The sequence below is a fragment of the Natrix helvetica genome, assembly GCF_964273705.1.
Source record: "Natrix helvetica genome assembly, chromosome: 8".
Taxonomy (NCBI): Eukaryota; Metazoa; Chordata; class Lepidosauria; order Squamata; family Natricidae; genus Natrix; species Natrix helvetica.
Window position 1 is genome coordinate 16,983,093 of NC_138559.1, and position 13,304 is coordinate 16,996,396.

Sequence of the window (13,304 nt, forward strand, 5' to 3'; positions counted from 1 at the left end):
CAATCTTGTGAGCTAGGTTATGAAAAAAGAGCTATTTCTCAGATTGCCTGCCATATTAGCCATGTTTGTAAGTAACAAATTTGCTATGAACAAGACAACATTCCTGGGCATGATTTATTAGACTATCCTCAAAGTAATTAGGAATCAGATACAGAAAGCTACTTTTGTGAAGCTGTGAAGAAGGTGACAAATGGTGACAACCAAAGACACTGGATTAGCCTTGAGAACAGAGCTGACTATTTGACTAGATGACAACTGCAAGAGTTTCCTGGGTTTTCAAACTGTTATATTGCTGGTAAGTCTTTTTTTGAAAGGATTTGTAGGGTAATGAAACCAATGCTGGGTGTATGGAATGTTTCTTCTGAAAGAGAATAAAGAAACACACATATCCTATTAGTTAAGGTAAATATTTCCCTGTCCAGTTACGTATGTCCAACTCTAGAGCACGGTGCTCATCTCCATTTCTTGGCTGAGGAAACCAGCATTGTCCAAAGACATTTTCTGTGGCCATGTGGCCAAAGGCCTGCGGAATGCTGATACCTTTCCACCAGAGTGGTACCTATTTATCTACTTGCATTTGCATGCTTTTGAACTGCAGGAACCATTTTGGGCAGGAACTGGGGCAGGAATGGGAGCTCATCTGCTAATCTGTGGCACTCAGGTCTCAAGCCTGGAATGTCAGATTTCCAGTTGACAAGCTCAGTATTTTTAACTGCTGAACCATTGTGCCCCCTCATATCCTATTAAGAGCCATCATTTCCTAATCAACATTTTGGGAAAAAAAATCAAATTCTGAAATTAGAGCCTTAGAAATAATGCCTGGAACTTAAAATGGCAGGTCAAATAATCATTTAGAATACCGTAGTCTAATAGAGGAATACTTTGTGCAACAAGCCTGTTCAAAAGCTAAGTTCGTAACGCGTATGGGACATATTTAAAATCATCCCTAGGTGCTGTGAAGATCTAGCATCTTGAGATCTCCCAGGCTTTTATCGATTTATATGGAAAGTTCTCCTGGAAGATGATTGGACGATGTTTTCCAACCCAGTAATGAGCTTGAGAACTTGGCAGAATTTATTGTGAAGAGGCAACAGGACTTCAGCTCTTCTTTCCACAACTAATGTAACAGAAATATTTACACCCATGGCAGGCTATTGAGTCATTTGTTCCAACTATATTTTCTTTCTGAGCTTGTAACCCACAAAATTCACTGCCAGTCCCAGCACATCCAAATGCTACCATGTAGAGAAGGCCTGGTCTATGACTGATCACTGTTCTTTGGAGTTTTCAGAGAGAGCTCTTGTCCAGCCTGTTCACTAGGATTTAACACAGGGGTGTCCAAACTTGGCAACTTTAAGATTTGTGGATTTCAACTCCCAGAATTCTCCAGCCAGCAGAGCTGGCTGGGGAATTCTGGGAGTTGAAGTCCACAAGTCTTAAAGTTGCCAAGTTTGGACACCCCTGATTTAACATGTCACATGCTCTATCCTAATCAATGGGCTTTGGGCAAACCTTTTATAAGGATTTTTGGAGTAGGATAGGGTTTCCTGCTTTAGTAAGGCATCGGACTAGAAAACCTTCAAGGTCCCTTCCCTTATTCTGTATTCTGTATAGGTTTTGATAAACTTTGATAGAGACCCAGCATGGTGTAGTGGTTAAGGTACCGGGCTAGGGTTGTAAGATCTAGATCTAGTCTTGCCTTAGGCATGGGAGCCAGCTGGGTGATCTGGGGCCAGTCACTCTTTCTCATCTCCCAGGGTTAAGTTCTTCAACCAGCAGGTGGAAAAAACAATCCCTTTGTTGCATTGTGCATTGATAGCTTTGCTGCATCAGCTAAGCAAGCACAACGTAAACAAAGCAGAGGCTGCGACGGAACAGGACAAAATGCTAGGGGAGAAAAAGATTAAGACTTGGTTTTGGTGCGCACTCTGTGAAATACAAGAATAATGACTATATTCCTGAAGTTCAGGGCTCTCTATGTTTGGTCGCATTTTGCCAATCTACAGCTGCTGGTTATTTTTTTTTCCAGAATTCAAATAGGAGGTGTTTTCAGATTAAGAGTACATTATGAGAAATATGATTCTGCCTGAAGAATATCTGTAGCTGTTTACAAGGGGGCGCGTGAAGTGCATTTTTTCAGCAATTACCTGCGTGTGTAGGTTAATGGAGGACTGATTCGGGGAGTAAGGTCCCCCAAGGTCATTCCTGAGAAGGTTGTCGCTGTGCATCTTAGTTTTGAGGCAGGTGATGTAACGGTTACAAAAGTCTTTGCACAATTCATTCACTTTCTCCAGCTCCAAGAGATGAATTCGCAGGACCTGAATAGCTTTCACCATCTGCAGACAATTCAAAACAAGAACAGGGGCACACTTTACTCATAGAAGACAGCAAATACATCAATGGGAGATAATGCCTTCAAAAGATAGCAATCAGTTCTGCTAGGAGCCTTGATTAATAATGTATACATTCCATCATTTAAAAAATGCACGGCCTTTCCCATTTTCCCATTTTTATTTTATGTTTGAATATATATATATATATATATATATGTGTGTGTGTGTGTGTGTGTGTGTGTGTGTGTGTGTGTGTATGTATTTGTTACAACCCCTGGTATGCCCAAATATGGGATCGAATCCCAGTAAGGGTATGGCTAGCTGATGAGAGCTAAATAGCTTGAAATAGATCTATACTAGTCTCCCTTTATTTATTTATCAGCACAAATACAACACACACACACACACATCTTATATTTCTGATCAAAAAACCTCACAAGTATAGGTGCATTTGTAAACAGGCAAGCACACCCACCCCATGTTATCTAGTTAAATAATCAAGATGTAAATCCCTTTACTTAATATTAAGTAATGCGAAATTAAAGATATAACTTATAACAAAGGTAGTCCTCAACTTGTAACCACAATTGGGGCCAGGATCAGTGCAGTTGTTAAATTGGTCACACGGTTGTGAAGTGACTCTGGTTTCCCCATTGACTTTGCTTGTCAGAAGGTTGCAAAAGGGGATCGCGTGACCCTGGGACTCTTGTCAAGCATCCAAATGTCAATCAGGCGACCCTGTGGATGCTGCCATGGGCGTAAGTGTGAAAAGGGGTCATGTCACTTTTTTCAGTGCCATTGTAACTTTGACCAGTCAGTAAGCAAATGGTCACTAAACAAACTTTTGTAAGTCGAGAATACCGTTTTATGTATGGGTACTGCTGTGTCACTGCTGGTTCCCAAATATTCCCCTGGGAAAACTTTTCCTTCTTCGAGCATTTTGGAATCCAGCCATGAGGATTCTTATGTAAGAGCATCCTTGATTATTCTCAGCTGGCTTCTCTGCTTAACAAGCCCGGAAAATGAAAAATCTGCCTCCTAAGCTCTCCCTTGAGAGAAGCCTCGGCCTTCATAAAACGTACCCCATAAATGTTAAAAAATTTACACATAAAACATGCCATGCATGGAACGCAGGCCTTCCGTTTTATAGCCTCGGCTCCAAACCCTGAATCAGGTATGAAATCTCAGCTATTCACCACAGAGCAGTAAATCAGCTTTTTAAAAATATTGTAACAAATGGGCTTTAAATTTCAAACCAGTTTTTTCAACTTGCTAATTTTAATGGTCCCTTTTACCAGCTATTAGTCACAGGCTGTTCAAGGGGTGTCCCACTGTACTTCTCAGCTTGGAGTTTGCTTTTGATTCCACTGAGAAATAGCAGCATGATTACTAAGGGGGGCTATCAAAGAGCAAAGTATATCGATTTTTGTTCTGTGATAACGGAAGGAACAATTTGAAATAAACTTATTAAATTCCCAGTTTTAAATCAATAGAGAAATGGAAACATTATCATTTGACAATCACCGCTCTGTTTAGCAATGCAGTTTATCAATAAGGATGTATATTAATTTGTATCGAACTACGCCTCTTACTAAGCAAAATTGTGCTCAAACTGCACATTTTGTACTAAATCCTCATGGAGCCATGGTGATGCAGAAGTTAGAATGCAGCATTGCAGGTTAACTCTACCCACACTCTGGAGTTTGATCCTGATGGGACTTGAGGTTGACTCAGCCTTCCATCCATCGAGATCGGTAAAATGAGGACCCAGATTGTTGGGGGCAAAATGCAAATAATGCTTCAGCCTTGTAAATCACCCAGAAAGTGCTGTAAAGCCCTATGCGGCAGTGTATAAGTCGAAGTGCTACTGCTATTGCTAGAATATAAATTTGGAACGGGATTTTAAAAGGAGCTTTTCTCCCATTTGACAAACCAAACTTGACATTCTCACAAAATTAAGCAGCCAAGAGAAATGAAAACGGATGGATTCCTCTAACTGAAACATTTCTGGCCCTTGTGGCAGTTTTTGTGAAAGTTTTCCTAGCTGAATTACGAAAAAAGGCAGAAGGGAAAATTAGATAGTAGGAGAGAATAATTTTTAGATTATTTGGAACTAAGACACTTCCTGTCCAAACATGGGGCAAATTCTGCAACTGCCCCATCTACTAAAGGATCCTTGTTACTTAAACTTCACCATAAGCAAACCCAATTGTCCTCCTGCTCTCAGTCAGTAGGTCACATTTTAAATTTTCCTTCCCTTCCATCCCCTCCCCTGCCCCTCCTCCTTTCCTTTCTTCCTTTGTTCCTTCTTCTGGGGGAAACAGTGGAGGAAGTGAAGTGAACTCAGTGGAATCAGTGGGAAAAACTGGATTTGCTTAATACCTGCATGAGACACTTCAGAACTGCAGTGATTTGTTTAACAACTGTGTCAAAAAGGCCATAAAATCTAATATGACTCATTGAACAATTGCCTTGTTTAGCAAAGGAAATTCAGGTCCTAATTGTGGTTCATAAGTTGAGGGCTTACAGGAAGAACTATTCCCCCAGTTATCCAAATGCAGTTACCGCCTGACTTCAACAGGGGAAGCTGGGAATGAAGAAAGAAGATAAACCAGTCCTTTCTTCCCACATACACCAATAGTCACAGAATAGGGCTAATCTAGTACGGTGAAAGGAAAGTCTAGATGGAAAGTGACTTCTCAGCCGCAAAACTCTGGTTATGAACCTAGCAGAGATACCATCCTTCTGCATCTCCTATCTTGCAAGGTTTTTGGGAGGATGAAAGAAGACAGGAGTCAAAGTCCCAAGTGCCACTCTGAGTTCTTGGAAAGATCCAAAAGATCTTTAAGAAAGAAAGAAAAAGTAGAACAATGACAGCAGTAATATTGAATCTGCTCAACAAATGTCTTCCTGAAAGTTAGCATTCAAGGATAAGGGAAGTTGTGTGTGCATTTGTGTTAGCGCCCATGCATCTCCCTCTCTCTCTCTCTCTCCCTCCCTCTCCCTCTCCCCCCCCTCTCTAGGGTAACACACAGACAGACAGACAGACAGACAGACAGACACACACACACACACACATACACACACACATATATAAAATAAATCTCTCAATTATCTCAGCTCATTTGCTTGGGGTCTCTCATTTTATGTCCCTGCTTCGCTGAGCCGTATATCTGTCCGGATAATGAGTTACAGTCCAATGGAATACGTGTGCGGGGTTGTAAAAAATACAGATGCTGAATTAATTGACTGTGTGGCACTCAGCAGCTGATTGAGTTGATAATGGCGAGATCTGACCTTTTTCTAATTTCTAATTATGTGCATCTCGCCTGTGAGGAATACATGATTCTTATTCTAATGATGGTTAATGTCCCTGGCCTTTTCCTCTCCTCTTTGCTGTCAGCAGTGGTGGACAATTTACATAGGATTAGTAGCATTAAAACCATGTACATACAACAAATAAACTTTGGGAGATAAGGATCTTAGGGAGGGAGGATTCATTGGAAGCATCATGGTTTGCAAGATTTCCAACAAGCACTATAGCTAGTGAGCTTTCGAAAAATCCAGGAAGGCAATAGGAGAGGTAACAATAACAGTAAAATTACTAATATTACTAGTAACAAAAGCTGAGTTTAGTAGTATTAAGGGAATGGTGTTTATTGAACAGTAAATAATATTGGCCGTAACAATGATGAGAACAACAATGCCAGGAGAAAGCATGTAAGGACTATAAAAAAATAAAACTCATCTGGATGAACAGAAGGTCTACAGTAACTACTCAGATTCTTTCCATGTATCCCATGAAAGAGGACCCTAACAGATTGTTTTCCATTGATATATGGATCCATGAAAGTAGCCATTGGTTTATTTATGCTTCTATAATGTTTAGTGTTAAATCTAATGTTTAGATTCTATAATGTTTAGTTCTAGTGGTCAATCACTTAAATATGAGCCAATAGTGAGCAACAGCAGCCAAAAAAGCCAATGCAATCCTAGACTGCATTAATAGAGGGACAAAATCAAAATCACATTACGTTCTAGTATGGCTTTACAAAGCCTTAGTAAGACCACACCTGGAATACTGCATTCAATTCTGGTCATCACTACTTAAAAAAGATGTTGACATTCTGGAGAGAGTGCAGAGAAGAGCAACAAGAATGATTAGAGGTCTGGAGGCCAAAGCAAATGAAGAACAGTTACTGATATGTCTAGTCTAATGAAAATATTGGGTATGTCTAGTCTAATGAAAATAAGGACTAGGGGAGACAGGATAGCAGTGTTCCAATGTTCGAAGGGCTCCTACAAAGATGAGGAGGTCAAATTATTTCCCAAAGCACCAAAACGTGAGACAAGAAACAATGGATGGAAACTAACCAGGGAGAGAAAGCAACCTAGAACTAAGGAGAAATTTTCTAATGGTGAGAGCAATCAACCAATGTAACAGCTTGCCTTCGGAAGTTGTGGGTCCTCCATCACTGGAGGCTTTCAAAAAGAGACATTTCTCCGAAATGGTATAGGGTCTCCTGCTTGGAGATTGGACTAGAAGACCTCCAAGATCCCTTCCAACTCTATTATTCTATGTGTGTTGTTTACACTGACTGATTGTAGTTATCTGGAAAATTTGGGGACTTTCCAAAATTTCCCATTCTCCTTGGTGGACAATGGAATGTTATTCATAAAAAAATAATATTATTTGGTCGCTAGTCCAGATGGGACCGTTTTTGCTTCAAGCAAAATGCCATTTTGTCACCAAAGACCATTTCTGTTAATGAATTAGAATGTAAAATGCAACATGTTGATGGCAGTGACCATCAATTATTTGCTGATGCAGAACCAGTAATAATCAGTCTGGCATAAGGTTTATCCCTATGCTGTTAAAATTTCTCACTATAGAATCTGCGGCTTCCTATAGTGGTCTTACCTATATGGTCTTACTTAATACTTACTTAGAAATCTTGGTGCCATGGCTAAAAAGTCTGAAAGGAACTGGGATTCTTAAGGGCTGTGTTAGAAGGATATAATAAGTCTTCTGGTTATGGAAGTGTTTCAGCCACAAGTAGTCTGGTGCCAAGGACATCCTCATCTTTATTGCATTTAATTATGTTCCAGTAAAAGAAGTACATCAAGTGAGGTCAAGTGATGGAAAGAGAAGGACTCTGTCAGCCTTATAGGAGAATAGCAGCATCTTACAGTGCTCTTGAATTCATTGGCAGAGCTTTAACTTTTGACACTGAATCCCTTGGATAAATGACACAGGATGCTAACATAAGAACAGTGAACTTTAATATAATCTGTGCAAAAATAGCAGAAGGGAGTTGGAACAAATTGCAAAAAAGCCCTCTCGAAACCCAGAAAGAAATCAGACATTTAACCCATTGTGATCTCCTTCAAATCTTCTCCTGATAATGCCTCTAGAAGAAATGTTCGTACTCATGTACCTTAAGGGAAAAAAAATCCCCTCTCTGTGAAAACAAAAAAGGAAAATTACAACTACTGCTGCTTTCAGTTTTTTAAACTACATAACCCTTAACTCGCTTTTGCCCACAACTCATTCATTCATACTTGCAAGTTCAACTGGTAAGAAACATCAAGATTTTTTTCTACTATACAGAGGCTTCAGGAATAAATATAGTTTTCCAGGACAGAAATAGTTTTGTCATCAAGAGCTGAAGTAGCAACATGTTGATTTCACCCAAATATTGAAAGAAGGTGCCAAAAAGAGAGAGAATATTTGCACAGTCTAAGTGGATGTCAAAGTGACCAACCCAAAAAACTCAGTGTCAGCAATTGGCATCTTCAAATAGCTGCTAAGGACTCAGTATTTAAGAATATGTATAATCAGCTGCCTTTTAAAATTTGGGTGAAATGTCTGGCATAAGAGTTGTTCCAGATTACTACACGGAACTGAAAAATGTTACCTCCATTGAATGATATGTCTTAGAATCCTTAGACTCACATTTGGTGAACTGAAATTGTGCTCACAGGCCCCCACATTAATGCTGTCTTGACATTTTCTTCAATGTTTCATTGTTATTATAGGAGAAGCAGAAGCTGGGGGTGGAGTGAAAAAAGGGATCAGACTAGAATCCTTATGTAGGCACAAGTGAATCAAATCCAACCCTCTTTGAGTGCCTGTGACCCTTATCTAGTGCTAACCAAGCGCTGGCTATTAGATGAGAAGATTCCTGTACACAGCAATAAATCAGCTTAATTGAACATTCAGCCGTGCACCTGATATGAGGACCTGATCTTTTGTGCCTGACAATTATCATCAGTCATCTATTTCATTTGTCCATACCCACCAGCTTGAAATGAGAGATATGTGGTCTTCTATCAATCAGCCTCTTCAATAATAACAGCGGTCCTCCAGTCTTGATGGCCACACATTTCCCATCGTCTTGGTCAATGGCTACCAACCTATTTGAGTTGTTTGAATACAAACTGCTCAAGTGAATCATCAATCATCAACTCATGCTATCTCTCATGAAGAGGCAGGGAATGTCATTATTAGAGGAAAACATGTGGCGTTTCTAAGGTTCTGAACTGAGACTTCTGGTGAGGGCATGGTGAGCTAGACATCCCTGAAGGAGCAGGGATATCATTGTAGCAGAGATTGGTGGCCAGCGAAATACGTGCTGTTAAATATAGTTTGGCCTCATTTATTGAAGAAGCAGAACGAGGTTTCCTTGCTGTTAGGTCAGAGGCTTTCAATATGAAGGCCAATGGTGAGATATTGACCTGATATATAGAATCAATTCAGCATATGCTAGAATACACAATGTTCCAAGGGAGGTACATGTTAAGTTTTTTAGAAAGACTACAAGAGATGAGATTCTAGGAGTTCAAAGGGGGGAACCTCTAAGATATAAGGACAAAGAAATAACCATTCTGAAACAGATACCAAAAAGAATAAGAGATAAGAGGAAGAAATTCTTCTTTCTAACTAAAAAGCTATATGAAAAAAATATCTGGTTTCGGTGGTTAATTCCAGAAGGCTTGTTGATTTTTTGGGAGGGGGGTAGAGTGAGAATTAACACAGTGGTGGAGGCAGAAGCCTTCATGGGAAAACATAAGGACCTCCTAGGTGAAACAAGAGACAGCACACAAGACATGAAGGGGGGGAGGAGCCTTGGCTCAGCCAACAGACAGGGGAGAGGAGACAGCAATGAAACTTAGGTCACAGAAATGAATTAAAAACATATCGCAATTGCTAATATAATGAAATGTAGAAGTGATATAAAGTATGGTTGAAGATGTCAAAGAATTGAGTAAAATAACTGCTAATATGAATGTAACTATGATATTTTGATATATATAAAATATGAAAGAGATGCAAGATTTCAGGGAAGTACCATCTTCCGTATGATGTAGCTGTCAAAAATTTTTTCCCACACTTATGTACCCTTTTCCCCAAAATATTTGAAAAAAACCAATAAAACTTTTGTTTTTAAATATATATATGTATGTATATGTGTATATATATATATATATATATATATATATATATATATATATATATATATATATATATATATATATATATATATATATATATATATATATATATATATATATATATATATATATATATGCTGGTTTTGTTGTATTCGGGTCTTTTCCCGTGTAAGGTTGAGATTGTCTTTGCAACGTTTCGGCAGGATCACACCTGCCATCTTCAAGCTGTGGGCTTAAAATGGGAACGGAGCTGCCGTCTTTCTGTAAGTCTTGGTGGGAGGGGATGGGGTGGTGGCTTTGTTTCAGTAATTGGAATGATTGGTTGTGTGGTTGTATCATGATTGGTAGATTGGTGCTGATTGGTGCAGGTTGTGTGTGCATTGTTGTTTTGTATTTTAACGGCTTGGGTGGTGGGTGGTGTTCGTTTGTTGGCTAGGGCTGGTTTCCAGATGTTTGGTAGGCGGGAGGTATCATCACGTTTGTTCATGTTGTGGGGGTGTTTCTCTATTTTGATGGCTTCCATGATTATTCTCTTGTGGAGTTTCGACGTCATATCCCTCTTCACCCAGGTGCCCATAAAAGAAGCTTTGACAGCCATCCAGAAGAAACACAACCCCCCTAAACACATCCTAGACCTGACCAACCACTGCCTAACCAACACATATTTCATCCATAATGGACAAAGATACAAACAGATAGAAGGAGCACCCATGGGATCACCCCTCTCTCCTGTCATTGCAAACTTATACATGGAACATTTTGAAACCAATGCCTTAGACAAATCTGAACACAAACCCAAACTCTGGCTTAGATATGTTGATGACACTTTCGTGATTTGGCCACATGGAAAAGAAAAACTGGACAACTTCCTCACACATCTCAACAACCTACACCCCAAAATACAATTCACCATGGAAATAGAAGCAAACAACCAACTTCCCTTTCTGGATGTCCTAATCTACAAAAAACCCAATGGCTCCCTAGGACACACCATCTACCAGAAAAAAACACACACCAACCGCTACTTAAATGCACAATCCCATCACCACCCTGCACAGATCAACTCTGTAGCCAAGACCCTCATCTCCAGAACCAAACGCCTGGCCGACAAAGACCACCTGAAAACTGAATTACACAAACTCACAAATGTATTAATCTCCAATGGATTCCAAAGAAAAACAATCACCAACCTAATCCAAAAGGAGACTCCCCCAAAAAACCAAGATACAGAACAGGAAAATGGCATCGCCCTCCTCCCTTACATCAAAGGCACCACAGATAAAATCAGCAAAATTCTCCACAAGCACAATATCAGGACAGCCTTCACCACTGACCAAAAAATAGCCAACATCTTAAGAAACCCCAAAGACAAAATCCAGCTAGAAAACCAAGGAGTCTACGAAATACCATGCAAAATCTGCCCAGCAATATACATAGGGCAAACAAACAGGAGAATAAATGCCCGCATCACAGAACACAAAAATGCAGTAAGAAAAAAAGAAAAAACTTCTTCCCTTTTCCAGCACCTTAAAGCTACAGGACACGAAATCAACTTTGAAGGAGCCAGGTTAATCTCCAAAACAGAACACCTCCACAAGAGAATAATCATGGAAGCCATCGAAATAGAGAAACACCCCCACAGCATGAACAAACGTGATGATACCTCCCGCCTACCAAACATCTGGAAACCAGCCCTAGCCAACAAATGAACACCACCCACCGCCCAAGCCGTTAAAATACAAAACAACAATGCACACACAACCTGCACCAATCAGCACCAATCTACCAATCATGATACAACCACACAACCAATCATTCCAATTACTGAAACAAAGCCACCACCCCATCCCCTCCCACCAAGACTTACAGAAAGACGGCAGCTCCGTTCCCATTTTAAGCCCACAGCTTGAAGATGGCAGGTGTGATCCTGCCGAAACGTTGCAAAGACAATCTCAACCTTACACGGGAAAAGACCCGAATACAACAAAACCAGCATATCTACACCTGTGAAAATCTACGAAAACAAATATATATATATATATATATATATATATATATATATATATATATATATATATATATATATATATATATATATATATATATATATATATATATATATATATATATATATATATATATATATATATATATATATATATATATATATATATATATATATGAAGGTGGTGAGGCGGGTGCAATGCAGGCATTAACTTTGGAGTTCAAGGAATCTATATGTAGGAGATAAAATGGTCAAAGTGGAAGAATTACCAAGTTGTCCAGCTCAGGATCATCACTGAAGAATGGTTTGTGCTCCTGTTCTTGCTGGTGTACGAAGTTCTCAATGTCAACGTCAAAGCTGGCAGAGGTGATGCATTCCGAGCCTTGTGTCGCTTGCTCGCATTTCTCAAACAGCAGTGTCAGGAGGGGGAAAAGAGGATGCCTAAAGGGGGGGAAAATAGAATGACATCTCAGAAACAAATGCACCAACAAGGCTGTTTCTATCTCTCAATGTATACACTGCTTCATGCTGTTCTATATTCATGAATGCTGCTGCATTGGAATGCTCCCCTTCAATTCTTTTTCAAAGGAGATGAAAAAAACACATGTTCCTGAACTTGCTTTAGCCAGGAGGTGCCTGAGAGGTATGTTCAAGCATCTTTTCTTTCATCTCAAAATTTGTTGGGGGCTTCCCAGCTTCCTACACTTCAGTTAAATCCTAAAGGAAAATATCAGGAGAGAAATCTCCCCAAAGAGCCTTTTTTTCAGTCCAGGAAGCAAGAAAAGCAAGAGAGACTGCAGGATGAGATATGTATAACTAGAAAAAAATATATATCCAAACCTTCTACCCGCGCCCGATTAGATAACTGAGAAAACACTATTAGAAGAAATTTAAAAGAAAGAAAGAAGAAAAGAGAAAAGAAGGAAGGAAGAAGGTGGAAGAAGTAGAGAGAAAGATAGAAGGAAGGAAGAAAGAAGGAAGAAGAGAGAGAGAGAAAGAAAGAGAGAGAGAGAAAGAAAGAACGAAAGAAAGAGCCAAGGAAGGAGGCTGGGTTTGGGTGGGGAATTTCTTTCAGAGAAGGAAAAAGACCAGGAACATTCAGCAGGAGGATAAAGGGCAGTCTGTCTTGCATACAAAAATTCTTAGATTTAAACTTAGCAAACTGGGGATGGGAAAGTCCTTCATTGCTTGACAGTTTGGAAATCCAGCCAATGGACAAATAACCAACCTTGTGTAAGACTTTCATTGTACCTTCACAAGTTTTTTCAGCATTTCAACAGACAGCTAATAGTTAAATCAGACACACACCTGGAGATTATGTTTATACAACCTGCATTCTGCGTTCATTTTTTTCTTTTTTGTAGTCTCTAATGCAAGTCAAACTCATCAACATGCCGCAGTCCTAGTCATGGACAACACGCACAATCTTGCTTCGCAAATTGATTATCCACAATGTTAAGGTTGCCCAGCACAGGATTTCAGAACAAGCAAATGAATGGGATTGAGCTAAG

General features: G+C 39.6%; 1 protein-coding gene across 9 annotated transcripts in view; it reads right to left on the reverse strand.

Annotated features, from left to right (window-relative positions):
• Window positions 1–13,304, reverse strand: part of PKNOX2 (PBX/knotted 1 homeobox 2) — a 275,402-nt gene that overhangs the window by 54,603 nt on the left and 207,495 nt on the right. For all 9 annotated transcript variants that reach the window (XM_081961087.1, XM_081961083.1, XM_081961086.1 and 6 more), the window contains 2 exons: window positions 12,063–12,234; window positions 2,148–2,336 (listed from right to left, as the gene is read on the reverse strand). In XM_081961087.1, coding sequence (XP_081817213.1) covers window positions 2,148–2,336; window positions 12,063–12,234 — 361 coding nt within the window. The remainder of the gene's footprint in view (window positions 1–2,147; window positions 2,337–12,062; window positions 12,235–13,304) is intronic.